We start from the raw sequence: 15,910 nt of genomic DNA, 5'->3' as shown, positions 1-15,910 counted from the left end.
TTAAGGTCATGGCCATAGCCGACACTGCATTGAACCATGTTACATTACTATTTGTTTTTCCTTGTTATCTAACAATTGCAATTCATTTTAGTTAAACTTTAAAATTGTTCAACACTACATCACTATTGATCAACATTCAATTCACTCTTCCTCTTTGGTATATATTTAGGTTGGGTTAACTTGACTTCACACTTTACTCGTACGCACAAAACTCATTATAAGAAAAATTGATGACAAAAGCACTCTAACAATCAGTTTATATCGTAAACTATCTTGATATTTGATTATTATCATAACAAGAGTTTGTTTTGAGTAAGAGTTTCGATTGTTTTGTTATATTTGTCACTATGTCAAGGTGTTAGCTTAGGATGAACATGATGACCTTTGTAAAGTACTGATAGGATTGGCTTGCATGAGTTAACCTAAATCAATTAATCCATATTCCAAATTAGTGTATCGATGATGAAACTCAAAGATAGGCGTTTGTTTTAAAATATCCTGAGCCAACTACTGACAAATAGAGGGTTAATATGTTCAAATTGAATTGATTTAACATATTCCAAACCAACTACTAACAAATATAGGGTTGATATATTTAATTTGAATAAAGGAAAGACACATGACAATTTCAGACTGATGTATTAAAATCGAATTTAAGTGAGACACATGACAAGCATAAGGTAGTCATGGCTTCATGAATTGATTTAACATATTCCAAACCAACTACTAACAAATATAGGGTTGGTATATTTAATTTGAATAAAGGAAAGACACATGACAATTTCAGACTGATATATTAAAATCGAATTTAAGTGAGACATATGACAAGCATAGGGTAGTCATGGCTTCATTAAACCTTCCACACAAAAGAATTTTTAAAGTATTTTACATAAAAATGGTTAATGTTTTAAAATCTCTATGAGATTTTATAAAATATAGTCCAATTATATTGTTACCAAATCATCCACTTTTAGCCTAGAAACTTGATAACAAGGAAACCGCCCTACTAGCAAAGGCAAATCCCCCGAGCGGTCCAACCGGCCTCAAACGGCGGTTCGGCTCGTTTTAAGAGTCCCAATAAAAAGTTAAAACGGCACCGTTTCGGTGTGCCATAGAAGGCCAGGTCGGGAAATATTTGCTCAGTCCGATCCGATCCATTTCCGTCAACGGAAGAAATAGAGATTAACGTCTTATTTTCCCCAAAGCTAGGGTTTTGAATTGGACAGAGAAGTCATGTCAAGCATCCATCGATCTTCAAGCGCTACTCTGAAGAACGGAAATCCTCCTCAAGAACTCCTCGACGATCTCTGTAGGTAAGTACACGTTTGGTTGTCGAGTAACAGCGTGGAAAAGAAATAGGAACTCAAGAGCTTTTGAGCTTCTTTTAGTTGTGTTTTCTATTATTTTCTTTTCATTTTTCTTGTGGTTTTCGGTAGCCAAATAGAGGTTCAGTGTACAGTCGATGGCATTTGTTTTTCAGTTGTAGGTACTGTTTTGCAATCGCTTGTTAGGGTTTAGGACGCTTAGTGGCGAAACAGGAAGTACATTTATTTTGGTGTTTGATTTTTCTATCGTGATGAAATGTGAGGAGGACAGGAAATATTTTTTCACATTGCCCTCTGTTTAGCTGTGGAGAAAAGAAAATGGAAAAAAAAGAAAAAGAAATTGAAGTTTGGCATTCCTTTGCTGTTTAAATTCCAAGGAAAGGAGGAACTCAGTTTAATTCATCGAAGTAATTGCTCATGACTTTAGTGAGTTGATTATTTCATTTATTTTTAGGAACCAAATCAAGGACAAACTGTATGATCAAATTTTTCTGGCTGTATCTATACTACATATACCCATTTCTTTATTTTTCCGTGGTTCTCATATTGTAAACGGGCTATAGGATTATGTGACCAAATTTCTTGATAGGTGTGGATCTCAGAGTGGAAAATTGCAGCTTGTTTTGATCAATACTGATTTTGCTCAATCTGTAATATACTGCGTTGTATGAAAAGGAAGAAATGTTTGTTGATATGTCATGGATTTGAATAGCCATTTGTACAAATTCAAAATATTTATTAGCTTTATGACTGGTTGGGCAATTGCTTTCTGTTTGTGTTTTGCTGTGAATAATTGCAAAATCTCATTTAGCTGTTAGTTTGTGACTCCTAAACATTTTTTGTACCATCTATAGAATTGGGAGGCTTGTTTTTACTTTCTCCGTGCTTATGATATTATCACATCAACCTTCTAAGTTGCAGTGTCTTGCATATCGTTGTTTTCTTTTTCAAGACTAGGTTTTTTTCTTTAATATGTATATTCAGCTTTAATCCCTTTTTTCCCTGCAGTCGTTTTGTCTTGAATGTGCCGAAGGAAGACCAACAATCATTTGAGAGGATTTTATTTCTTGTGGAGTATGCACACTGGTTCTATGAGGACAACTCAGTAGAAAAAAATCCGTCGCTGAAGTCCTTCAATTTAAAAGAATTTACCTCTTTATGTATCCTATTCGCTGCTTATTAGTTTAATTTCATTTTATGATTGCTTGCATTGAGTCAATAGACCTCTATTACTTTATCAAGTCAAAGATAACTTCAAAATTAATCATCTTTTATTCTTTTGGTGGAACCAGATTTCATGTAAGCACGTTCTTGATTTCTTCTATACCTAAACATGTCAAACAAAGACAAAGCAAGCTATCTTGACACCGTTTGTCATATTTTAGTTTGGGCAAGATGGTTGTTTGTGTAACTGTGCAAAACAACAAAGAAAATAAACAAAAAGAGAAGATAAACCTTAGAATTAACAAATTCCTGCTAGAAGTATTATCTAAAAGAGTGATTAAAAATGTGAAAAATCTCTAGAGTTCGTTGTTGTCTGTAGAATTATTGTTTATGTAGAACATTATGGGGATTAATTAGCTTAGGTCTGTTATACTGCTTTATTTGCAGGTGTGCTGTTTGTACACATAGTATGTATATGGGTTGTGCCCTTCTTTTGTTAGATGCATCTTCTTTATCTACCAATTAAAAGAAAAAGAAAAAGAAAAAAAATAAAGAAAGTTCTTGTTTATGCATGTGTGTAGTTGCCAATTGCCTTGAACTCAAAATATATAAACTTTCATAAGTACTGAAACTATACAAAAAAAAAAAAACTTCCTAAGCTCCAACAAGACAGAAGTTCAGGAAACTAAGATGTAAAAGTACAAACTTTCTGTCAAGTCTTAATCATTGTGTCTACTGCAACTTGAAGTTTGTTTTTGTTAGCTTGAGGCTGGGGAGTGATATGATCTTGCTGTTTCAATTGTATGTGTAAGGTAAGGTAACGACATAAACATGCATGTATGGCTACCAATTCATTATGGGGAGAAGGGGTTCTTAACAAGAAAAATCATCTCGTAAAAATGGTCGTCAATCTGCAAAGATAAAATGAAAGAGGGCCTAGGCATCAAGCACATGTTTACCCTCAATAAAGCCTTACTAAGAAAATGGTGTTGGAAATTTGCTTTGGAGAGGGATTTGCCTTGGAGAAAGGATATAGTGGGAAAGTTTGGAGAAGAGCCAGATAAGTGGTGCTCTTGGGTAGGAAGGAAGGTTATGACCTTGGCTTGTGGAAGATGGTAAGAAAAGGATGGGGAGTTTTTAAAGCCAAAATAGGGTTTGAGATAAGCAGTGGAAGAAGAATCAAATTTTGGCAAGATGTATAATGTGGTGATGTTCCTTTGAAGGACTCTTTTCCATCTCTATTATTTTTTATAACTTTTATAAAATAAAATAAAAAAAGGCTTGAGTGGGTGATGTTTGGGTGGTAGAAAGTGAGTTGGTCTTGTAGAACTTGTGCTTTTTGAGACATTCCTAAGTTTGCGAGGTGAGTAATGTTACAGAGATGCTTCGAAAGCTACATGTGTTAGAAAGGAGTAGTGGATAGGACAAAATGGTATAGAAGACTACTAAGAGTGGGATATTCTTGGTTAAGTCCTTCTACTCTACCTTGGGTTTGGAGGTAGAAGTGCTTTTCCCCTCATAGATAGCATGGGTATCTTGGGTTCCTACCAAAGTGGGTTTTTGCACATGGAAAACGGCTTAGAGAAGGATTTGCTCATCCATTCAAGAAGAGGTTGGTTTTTAGTGAGTTATTATTGTATGTATAAAAATGCAGAAGAATAAGTAAACCATTTACTCATCCATTATAGGGAAGGTAGAGACTATGGCTGATGGGGGAAAGTCTTTTAAAGTATATTCAAGAAGGAAAGGGAAGATATAAATAAACTTTAAATAGGATTAATATTAGTTGGAATTAAATTAGAATTATTATTAATTGGAATTAAATTAGGATTAGTATTTGTTGGAGTCAAATTAGGATTAGCTAGTTAGGTTATAAGATAATTAGAATTAGAGTCATAATAGGTTATTAGAATTCTAGTAAACTTTGGATTTCTTAGAGAAACCAATAAATAGGACTAATTAATGTAAATCAAAGTAATGAATTGATTGATGTTAATAATATTATGTTTTTATTATTACAAGTGTTGCAATCCTCAATGGTGAGATTCCATTGATTTTCTTCTAGGTGAGACTTCTAAAAGGCCTTAGTGAGACTCTAAGGTTTCCATCTTTTATTCGTTGTATCTTCTTTCTCTTTATTTTTTCTCGACCATAAACTTTATTCCTAGTTTATCTCCTTAAATAAAAACCCTAGCTCACCTATTTGAGTGTAGGCAACCATCTTAGAGTTGTCCTACATTGATGGCACTTCTTGTTCTCTTTATTTGGCATTTTGTGGTTTTTCTATTTTTCAATGAAATGCTTGTTGATTTGTTGGAATGAGAGTTTTGTGGGTAAGAAGAGAAGAAAGGCTTGGAGAGCAACTCCTCTTTGCCTATTCTGGACAATTTGGAAGGAACATAACCAAATAAGTTTTGAAGGGGTGCAATGCACAAACCAATCTCTTAAGGGCTCCCTTATTTCTAATCTATACATGTGGTCTCATGGGTCTCTTCACGATGATGTTCAAGTTGGTTCCACATCCTTGATAGATTTCATTGAGAGGTTGTGCACTAAGTAATAGATTGGGAATGTAATTGTTAATTGCTTCTTTTTTCTTCTTAGATGTGGTTCCTGTGCACCATATTGTTTGGTGCTTTATTATCATTTGCTTATCTAAAGGAAAAAAGAAAGCCTGTATGGCTAACAGCCCACCCAATCAATCAAGTATTGGAACATCAATATGAAGTTATTGTAAGGGTTACTTTGGAAGGACTAGCTTCTTGACAATGTGATGATCATTCATTGTGGATTTATTCTTTCAATATCAAAAGGAAAAAAGAAAGCCTGTATGGCTAACAGCCCACCCAATCAATCAAATATTGGAACATCAATATAAAGTTATTGTAAAGGTTACTTTGGAAGGACTAGCTTCTTGACAATGTGATGATCATTTATTGTGGATTTATTCTTTCAATGTATTTCCGTATTGGTTTATGATTGTTTTCCTTAACATCTTTCAGTATTTAACAGCTGTGATGTTTTACGACCTTATGTTGCTCACATAGATGATATTTTTAAGGACTTCACTTCCTACAAGGTTCGAGTACCTGTAACTGGGGCAATCATTTTGGATGAAACCTTTGAACGGGTGAGGACTCTTGTCAATGAAAGCTAGGGAAAGATTATTCTATTTTGGTCCTTTCTTGGAGAGAAAAATCCCTTTTGTAGCATTTTCTTTTAACAACCAACCTTTATTCATTTATTTATTTTTGGCAGCTTTACACTTGCCTAAGATCTGATGTTGCTGCTTGCCTATCAAAGAATCTGTTGTCATCGATTCTATCTTACATTTTGTCATCCATGTATGGACATACATACTGTTGATCTGAATGTGGAATTTCATAGTTGTATGATGCATTTTCCTTAGCAGTCCAATAAATTCTCACAGCCTGCCATAAATGAAGCTTTTCACCATCTGTTTCACTGATGGCTCTTTGATTATTTCTTTGGCAGAAAATATGAGGTGAAGATAAGAAACATTAAGGCTTTATATGATGATGGAAATGCTGGTTTTGAGCTACTGAAGTGTTTATGATATTGAAAATGTGATTATACAAAAATGTGAAAATTCAGAAGATTTTTAGGAAGAAATGGAAATCTTAATGGAACTTTGTAGAATGTTAGAGAACAGGAGTACAAGTCCACTGTTCAATATATTGCGAGTGATGCAAATTACTTGTGAATAGGTGAAAGTGGAAATTTTTCATGGAAATGTGAAATCTAGCCTCCTAAGAGCCTGGAAAGAGCTTCACCCAGTTGCAATGGGAAAGAAACAAAGTCCCTTGAGGCCTAGCTCAAGTGGTAAAAGGTTGGGAGGGTTTGTGGGAGTTTCCCAGGTTCAACTCCCAATGTGCTCAAAAGTTTACCTATCAAAAGAACAAAAAAGTTAATAAATAAATAAAAAAAGAAAAGAAAAGAAATGAAAAGGAAAAGGAGCGAAGGTTTCTCCTAGAATAGTGGAGTAGTCCTATCTAATTATTGTTAAGAATCTTGTTTATCCGCACTTTTGTAGTGGGTCATGGTTTGGCTGGTAGTAGCTCAATTTGAAGATCTATAGCTTGCAGGTCTGGCTTGTAATGCTACTGCAAGACTAGCATAAACTTCATTTTCTCTCAATTTAAGTTTAAAAGATACTTGAACATCTATTTTCTATAACCTCTCTTACACCATGCCTAACTGGCTTCCTCCTAACCAGTTGACAGAGATGGTTCCCTATCTGCTGTTATATTTTAACTGGATATCCTCATGTTTGCACACCAATATCTCTTTTGCAATTTTGGTGAATTGGATCCTTCATGAAATGCTTTTCTGTATGATTCAGAATGTAAAATGTAAACTGTAGTACACATAACAGAGTTATCTAATAGTTTGAAGTAAGTGATTCAGTTCTCCTTTTAAAAATATTGTCACACTGTTTTGATACTTGTTTTGTATAATTAACAGTGCTTACTAGTGAAGGGATGGAAAGGAACAAGCTGGAGTTTTCCCCGTGGAAAAAAGAACAAAGATGAAGAAGACCACACGTGTGCCATTAGAGAAGTAAGATGTTATTGCCGTTGTGTATTTTATTGGACTATCTCAGTATATCTGGTTCTTTTATTTATATAACTCTTCACTTGTTTAAAACACCATTTCCCATAGATTCAAACTAGTTGGTGCATGATGGTGAAGGGAAAAAGGCTTAAATGTTACCAATTTTTTCATAACTTCTAATTTAGTTTCAGGCTATGAAGAATGTTGTCCAAGATTGACTTAGAATATGGGAAATGGTTTTATCATAACAAGTTGTCAAATGATGTTTCTGTAAGGACTTGATGATCCTGGTGTATCTGATTCAGTGTCTCTCACTATTTCTTACACATAATTGCATAACATCTGTTTGGAATGTCATTTTTCTGAAATGAGATCATCAGTCCTTGAAATTTATTTTGACAATGCACACCAGAAGAAGAAATCTAAATCTGATGGGGCTTGGAATTTCCAAACTAATTTCCACAAGAACAATCCTGCCCCTCCACCTTTGAGGGGCATGACCAAATGAAGGGTAACTGGATCTATATGGAATCAATTTCCCAAACATGAAGATTCTAAAGCTAGGGGGTGTAACCATTAATACTAACAACCTGGAGTCCACAAGTGCTGATCAAAGCTTTTCCCATGTTGGGAGAGGATGATGAGACTTGCAGCTGGCTTTGTAAAGGGGAGTTCCTTTTTTGGCTTTAAATGTCAGCCAAATTTGTCTTTTCCTTATTGTCCCTACCAAAACCTTCACAGCTTTCCAAAATATTGTTGAATTCCTCTGTTCAAATTCTTCCTGATGTACAACCAGGAGCACAGCCAATGGTAGATTACCATATTGAGGATTGATGATAAATTGCATTGATGATTCTTCTCTGCAAGCTGTTTTCCATCTCCACTACTACTTGCTTTGCAGGGCCCGTTCATTTTGCCTGAAAATTGTCACTATTTCCAGACCACTTTTAAAGATTAACTTGTTGATTAGCTTGCTATTCCTTGTCCAATTAGGTCCTTTTTTTTTTTTCAATAGGGAACTTTTTAGAATTGTCTTTAACTTTTTTAGAATCTTTTTTAACAAAATGCATGCTTGGGTGATTTTGAAATCCCCATTCTTGGGGAGGATGGTTCAGGGAGAAGTGTTGTGGCTTTTGTTAAAGTTCTGGAGCATTTAGGAGTAACTGTTTACTTTGATGTTGTTTGAGTGGTGTCTTGTGACTCTGGGAGTGACCCCTGAGTCCCAGACATGATTGGTTTTCTTGCTTGTTTCTCTCTCATTTTATATATTCAGGAGAAAGAACTTATGTTCTTGTAATTTCCATTAATTCAGTAGATCTAGTTTTGCTGTCTTGACCCATAGATATAGCTACCTTAAACACTTTTGGTTGTGTTTTCTTCTTTTGTGTGAATTTCTCTTCTTAATTATTGCATGCTAATGATGTCTGCGATAAGGAGGATGGTAATTAAAATTTACAATATAAAATTTGTTAAGCAACCTTGCTAAACTTATTAGAAACCTTATATTTCAAGCTACAGATTGGATTCTTAAATCAATATCACTTATTGCTTTTTGCCTTTGTTTGAAATAAAAGGAGAACTAAATTAAACTGCTGTTCTCTCTATACCTTTCTCATACTTTTCACCTAACTATTTGCTATGGTGGATGCAGGTACAGGAGGAAACAGGTTTTGATGTCTCAAAACTTCTTAACCAAGATGAGTACATTGAAGAGATATTTGGACAACAAAGGGTGCGGCTTTACATAATCGCTGGTGTGAAGGATGATACTGCCTTTGCGCCACTTACCAAAAAAGAGATCAGTGTATATGCTCCTCTCCTTTTAAATACTGTCAATATTTTAAGATAAATCCATTTCTCAGTTTTTTTTTTCTTTGCAAAGAAGTTTACCAGTTAAAGAGGAAAAATTTCTGGGTAGATTTGATGTTAAACTTTCTTGGTTTCTAAGTTATCACCTGAAATTTATGTCCTGCTTTTTTCTTACTTGCAAGACATGCTAAATAATCTGTTTTTAAATCCATACCAGCTTAGATCAAATTTGTTGAATTTCCTGGACTAGTTTTTTAAGCTTGGTACCTACAAATGAAAGGTAAAGAGCTTTGTATTTGCAATACTGATGACCAATAGAATATGCACTTTGGCATTGAATAGTACCTTCCTCCCCTTGCAAAACATGTGCAAATCTCTCTCTCCTCTCTCTCTCACACACATGCACACAGTCCTCTGCGTGCATGCACACTCTTACTATGTGATATATATATATATATATATTAATATTTTATAAATTTTATATACATGCACACATCCATTAGGTTTTGCAGAGAACATTTTAACTGAGCCCTCCAGAACCCACTATATGAGATCAATCTTTTAGGAGTTCTCATCTTGGGAAGATTTTAAAGCATATGCACTTTGGCAGAGGGTTATTATATTGGAGGTTTCATAGCAAGTAGATTATAGTTTTGATTTAATCAGTCTAGTGATTTCTTCCTACCAAGAGACAGAAAACTATTAAAAAAATAGAAGGAAAAAAAAACCCTCTAATTCTTATCTAACTTTGGATTAGAAATTAACTAGATAAGGAACTTCATCACTCTAGTGTGTTGTAATCTTACAGGCTAAAATTTTTTAGCTTATACTTAGTTAAAGGACCTTCTTAGGACACATCTCATGCTTCTTTTTGGCCGTCCAATTAAGTTTCTGAATTGTTACACCTCTCACGACTGCTGCAACATCTTTTCATTTTATTTTATTTTTTTAACTAAGTGAGAGGCAATGTTAAAGGCTTGTACCTTGCAGAAAATTGAAATTTTGAGAGGTTGCCAATTTTCTGCTTGCAGGAAATCTCATGGCATCGACTCGATGACCTTCAGCCAGTAAGTGGTGATGTGATATCTCGTGGGCTCTCAGGTGTCAAGCTTTACATGGTTGCTCCTTTCTTATTGTGAGTATTGTTCACAGAATTTTGGTATGATCTCCAAAAGGGTTTTACATTCTTGGACAATTTTTATTCAATAGTGTTCTCATGCAGATCTTTGAAATCATGGATTTCAGCACATCAACCCCCCATAGCCCCAAAATTTGATGCGCCTGCCAAAGGTTTGTCCTTCCATGAATGGAATTTCTGAAACTTCTGACATTTTCCTCTCATTGTTTTTACTTGTGATAGGTATCCCATTAAAGCGTTTCTTTATGTTTAATGGATAGAAAGCCGAAAAAGAATGAAGGAAAATAACTCAGATAGAGCCCCCCAGAAACAGGGCATTTGCATTTCCCAATAGTTTATGTATCTTCAGCCCCTAATCTAAAACAGTGAAAAAAAGCTGAGCTCATTTTTCTTAATTATCTTAATATTGCCATGTTAGAAAATTTTCAACAAGGAAGCATCGTCAAAATAATCACTACATGGTGTCTTAAATCTTAATATTGTTGTTGACACAAGTACAGACTATTAAACTATTTATCAGGACTTGTAATTAGGATTAAGTTTCCCTGCTGGTTTACCTGTGCAATCAATCTATTTTGCTTTCTCTGGATGATCGGTTTGATGACATGGAAGTCATATGAAGAGAAGGGAACTTGGATGGAATCTTACAACAGCCACCCAAACCCCAACCTGTTATAGCATTCCAAATTTTTGCTCTTTTCCCTACGCATCTTTGCTATCAAACAGAAATGATGCTGAAATAAAATTTGTTTGATTCAAAAAATGGAGAAGCAGGCTGAGTAAGCAGTAGCTTGTTTTTGTTTCAAAGATTTGAGAAAGATCTAATTAAGCTGCCTAGCAACATGCCCTAGTGTTTCTTTTTGTTAGTTTGCATACTATGATTTTCATAAGAAGTATGGTGGTGCTTTAATTTTCTTGTGTGGTTATGCTGATGAGCATTTGGTCATTTTGTTAAGGATTCTGTGTGTGGAAAGCCAAGAACAGCTCTACAGGGAGTAGCACAATGATAGCGGAGAACCAGGCAACAAAACCCGTATCAGATGTTCACCCTCCTGACACAGGTCCTGGCAGGAGCTTCAGAAACTTCAGGTTTGATACCACGGCAATCTTAAAAGCAATGGATTCAGCCTTTTCTGCTTAGAGGTCAAACACAAATCCCTTTCTTGTAAAGTAAAGTGTTGCCATGTTCAGTTAAGGAGGTTAGTTTCAGCCATTTCACCAGTACTATACTAGACAGCATTAGGGCCCTTTGTAGAGGCACCAGCTGTATATTGTGTATCTCAGATCTTCAGGTTTGGGTATTTGTATATTCTGTACAGAAGCCCCTTATGGAAATGGTCTTTGGTCATTCTGCTTTTATCAGGTTGAAAAGACAGTGCATATGACTTGGTGACCGTTGAAGTCTTAGTTTACTGGGTATTTGATTGTATTTCTATGCCTTTTTTTTAATCAAAATGGAAATAGTGCAGGACCTTTTGCTTCTATCTTTGGTTTCAGAATCTGTAAGAGAAGTGTTGGGCAAATAAAAAGACGGGGGCGCAACTATCTCCTTAGTTTTCTTTATATTTATTCTTGCTGGTCTGAAAACAAGGCCTTACGAAATCGATGGATTCAGCCTCGGCTACGATTTGGGATTTCCAGACCGATGTTTTTAAAGATGAACCAGCTAATAAATCTATGCCCTCTTTTGATATGTATATGCATTGCCTATGTAGTAGCTGATTGTTTCAGAAGCATATTATGGGAAGAACAATGGCATCCAGGTTTCTTTATCAAACTGTGAAGCACATCTTCATTTTCGTATTCTTTATCCAGTCGAAATTCATTCTCTATGCATGCATGCATGCAATTGCATCTCACCACTTGTACTTCTGATTAAGGAAAATGGAAACTGTTTTTAAAAGTAGAATCTAAAAAATCTTATTTGATTTTGATTTTGATTTTTATTAATGTAAAAAATAATGAAAAATATAATTAATATTTGGTGTGAGTGCAATGCATTAGGGAAAAAATTAATCTTATTGCTATAATTTATAATTAACAAGATTATAACGAAAGTGATTTATAAGAGAGTTTGAAAGAATTAGAATATATATTTTAATTCTATTAAAAAAATCATGAAATTCGGCTACAAATGGAGGAAGAGTATTAGGGTACACTCTGGCCCAATCCAAGCATTGGTTTAGGAAGTTAGGGATTGTGATTAAGGAACTGACCATCATTCAGCAAAAACCCTAGATTTATAAAAGCCCATAAACCCCTGATCATTTCTTCTTCTCCGCGGCACAGCCACTCTTTTCCTATTCCCCCACAATGCCGCCCAAATTCGACCCATCCCAAGTCGTCGACGTCTACGTCAGAGTCACTGGCGGCGAAGTCGGAGCCGCCAGTTCACTCGCCCCCAAAATCGGCCCTCTCGGTCTCTCCCCTAAGAAAATCGGAGAAGACATCGCCAAAGAGACCGCCAAGGACTGGAAGGGCCTCCGTGTCACTGTCAAACTCACCGTTCAGAATCGCCAGGCCAAGGTCTCCGTCGTCCCCTCCGCCGCCGCTCTGGTCATCAAATCCCTCAAAGAACCCGAGCGCGACCGCAAGAAGACCAAGAACATCAAGCACAATGGCAACATTTCGCTGGATGATGTTATCGAGATCGCCAGGGTCATGCGCCCTAGGTCCATGGCCAAGGACTTGTCCGGCACAGTGAAGGAGATTCTCGGCACCTGCGTGTCTGTCGGCTGCACGGTCGACGGTAAGGATCCCAAGGATTTGCAGCAGGAGATTGCCGATGGAGACGTCGAGGTTCCAGAAGATTGAGCGTTTTCGGATTGCTACGGTTTGCTTCTTTTGTCCAAGTTTCATAAATTGGAATGAGGGACTTACTTGGAAGTTTATGTATCTTTAGATTTGAAGCTTTGTTTTGTTATATTATTAGATGTTTCTTATGGGTTTGTAGTTGGATGATATTGCACACATAAGTTTTGTTTTGAATTTTGATTACAAAATGATGCATTCTTTTTTTGGTTTACTGGTATCTTGGATTTCATTCTGAGTCGACGTGGTGTTTTATGTGCATTGAGTTTAATGGATTGCCAGTGTATTTAAGGTCAGGGATAACGCATTTGTCCACGAAGCTAAGTGTGCTTTTGTTTTCCTCTTCTTGATGTTCATAAAACTTACTGATACATGTCTAAAAAGTAGGAATTTCATGGTGACGTATCTTCATTTTGAGTTTTTATATTTATTTCATTGGATCTCAATATTTGGAAAGCACTGGGAAACAGAAGAAGAAACTGTGTTTCGTTTTTAGATTTCTTATTCTGGTGCGCTTGAATAATGTGGCTCCTTAGGGTATCGAGCTGAATTTTTGGGGAGAATTCATCTTCTCCTTTCCTTTATATTATGGTTCTGGTTGATTGGTGAATAAAAGATGGTTATGGTTTTGAGTTTTCAGGTAAGGAAAGGGTTGATTTCCAGTTGTTGCATGTGCGTGGCACTATAATTTCTTATGGAGTAGTAGAAGAGAAACTTAGGTAGCTACATGACCTGTTGCATTTTGGGGCAACTTCAGGGCTGAGAATGAATTGGAAAGAAGAACCAAGAAAAAGATGGACAAGTGAGTGTGATGGGGCACTTACCACCTCCAACTTGTTTTCTTCCATGGAGTATTGCAGAAATTTTCTTGCCCATGCTTGTTTTCCTTGAAAAATAGTTGAAAGGTGATTTGATCCTTCCTTGGTCCTTGTCCATATTTTTCTATTTGATTCTTACCTGACTTAAAATCCTACATATTCCACCTATCAAATTTTCATACTTTTTGGGTCTTCTGTTTTTTTCTTTCCCCTTCCCTCTACGGTAAGCTTATATGCTCCCATTGTTGTAGGCTCTGCCCTCTTTTTGGCGCTTTAAGTATTTGGCGCTTTAAGTATTTACTTATTTTTTTCATAAAAAAATTCAAATTAGTCAATATTAAATATAACATCACAATTTCTATGAGCCCGCTCGCTAGTGAAGTTTAACTGAGGGAAGATGGGTATTCAAGATACTGTTGTTTGGTAATTTGCTACTACTATATAGTGTTGTTTAAGATATTTTCCATTGGAAACATTTTTGACATCAAGTAGAGAGAATTTAGTAATTGAAATATATTGATCCATTTAAACACATACATATATTGTTATAATAATTATTTAAATCCATTATGCAGTTTATTTGATATTGCTAGTATTTGATGAGGATTATAGAGATGCAATTTATTTAATATTTTTAATATTTCATGATAGTCATAGAGATAATACAATATATTTCAGTTTGGTGGACAGAATCATCCTATTGAGTATTGACTCTGCATTTCCCTAAATATTTTTATTTTTGAAGAAGCAAATATGTAACAATTTCACCCTATAAATACTACACCTTTTATATATTTATTATTTTAATATTATATTTTGTGGTGTTTCCATAGGATCAATGTGCCCATAATTACCCAATCCTGCGGAAATAGCTGTGCTTCTTAGGAGTTAAACTTCAAGATTTTTTTTTACGGATGCTATTTGCATTCAGGTTTTTCTCTTCAGATCGATCAAATTTCCGGCTCCTTCTATGGCAGATTGGTGAAAACTGTATGCAGATCTACTGTTATCAAAATGATTCCATAGAAAAAAACAAGAATTAAATTGAATAGTTGATGGTTTGTTTGTTTATCTTGTTGAAAATAAGCAGGAAAATACTTTTCGGAAAACCAAATTGAAACAAGTGGAGGAGAAATGAAAGAGTAAAACAAGTGCAAAGGCCTCCCAGCAAGAGCAAAAGGAGAGAGTCAAGAGTCTCATGACCATAGGCGGAATTAAGTGTAAAGATATCTAAGAGAAGTAGGGTTGGTCCTTTTGGCCCTTCTGAAACATGTGTGATTTCATGCTTCTATTCTCTTTTATGATTTAAAAATCAACCCATCATGCATCATCTATGTATTTATCAGATGTCAGGCTCGGGTTGATGTTCAATCTAAGTTTGTGAAAGGATGATGTCTATCAACCAAATACAACTTGAGCTATCGAAATACTTTGGCCAAGCTTGCCCAATGTTGCAGCCCCAGACAATTGTGTTGTAGCTTGCTTTAGAGACCATAAATCATAGCCCATGGACTATGAAAAGGTTTAGTGGACTAATCTTCTAAGAAGAGATTACTCAACCCCACTTGAGTAGCTAAATAAGATATGCAGCTGGCCAAATTATGAATGTTAGAGAATACTAGTTATAAACCATTTGGCCATTTTGTATAATTAGGAATTATATGTTGTTATCATACTATTTCAGAAGAATCAGCCAATTTTGCTTTGATGTCCCATCTTTGTGAAATACTGTAAGATAACCTTTTAATAGTGTCATAGAACTGCTCGAGTTTTTTTTTTGATAGGCAAATAAGAGAATGTATATTAATAAATATGTAAAGGGTGCCAATTGCTCAAATAACCTGTTAATAGTGTCATAGAACTGTTAAAATAATGTTTCTCTGTTCTTGGTGTTCCATCTTCATTCTGTGAATAACTTAGTTGAATTTTCTTTTCCCGTATTCCAACTTTAATGTCCGTGAATCTCTAAACATCTCCCAATTCCATGCTTTCCAATCTCTCAACTTCTCACACCACCTTAACTTCCTCTTCCTGTAATCTCTCAAATTTATTCAAATTATTGTCTCCTCTCTCAAAAATTAAAAAGATATATCTGGTCTTCCACTTCTGGTAATAATATTATGACATCTACTATGGTTCAGATCTTGGAAAGTATTAGGAAATGGAGAAAAGGAAAAAAATCTCAAACGCTCGTCTAGTTTTCCATGGAAAATATGATGGAAGATTATATTAAAGATTACACATTCTCTGAATTTTTGTTTCATACATGA

At 35.3% G+C, this 15,910-nt stretch overlaps 2 protein-coding genes across 2 annotated transcripts; both read left to right on the top strand.

The window, feature by feature from the left end:
- The first annotated feature begins 984 nt into the window (after positions 1-984).
- Positions 985-11,493, top strand: LOC100249543 (mRNA-decapping enzyme subunit 2). The gene is made up of 8 exons (XM_010660103.3): positions 985-1,313; positions 2,334-2,485; positions 5,492-5,619; positions 6,975-7,070; positions 8,716-8,868; positions 9,905-10,008; positions 10,096-10,163; positions 10,968-11,493. Exons 1-8 carry the CDS (start codon positions 1,234-1,236, stop codon positions 11,150-11,152), a joined length of 966 nt encoding a protein of 321 aa, XP_010658405.1. The 5' UTR covers positions 985-1,233; the 3' UTR covers positions 11,153-11,493.
- A 582-nt stretch (positions 11,494-12,075) lies between these two features.
- Positions 12,076-13,036, top strand: LOC100244384 (60S ribosomal protein L12-like). Its single transcript, XM_002274371.4, has one exon. The coding sequence runs from the start codon at positions 12,325-12,327 to the stop codon at positions 12,823-12,825; it is 501 nt and encodes a 166-aa protein (XP_002274407.1). The 5' UTR covers positions 12,076-12,324; the 3' UTR covers positions 12,826-13,036.
- Positions 13,037-15,910: the final 2,874 nt, after the last annotated feature.

Source organism: Vitis vinifera, chromosome 13, assembly GCF_030704535.1.
Source record: "Vitis vinifera cultivar Pinot Noir 40024 chromosome 13, ASM3070453v1".
NCBI classification, from domain to species: Eukaryota; Viridiplantae; Streptophyta; class Magnoliopsida; order Vitales; family Vitaceae; genus Vitis; species Vitis vinifera.
This window is presented reverse-complemented; position numbering and strand designations above follow the sequence as displayed.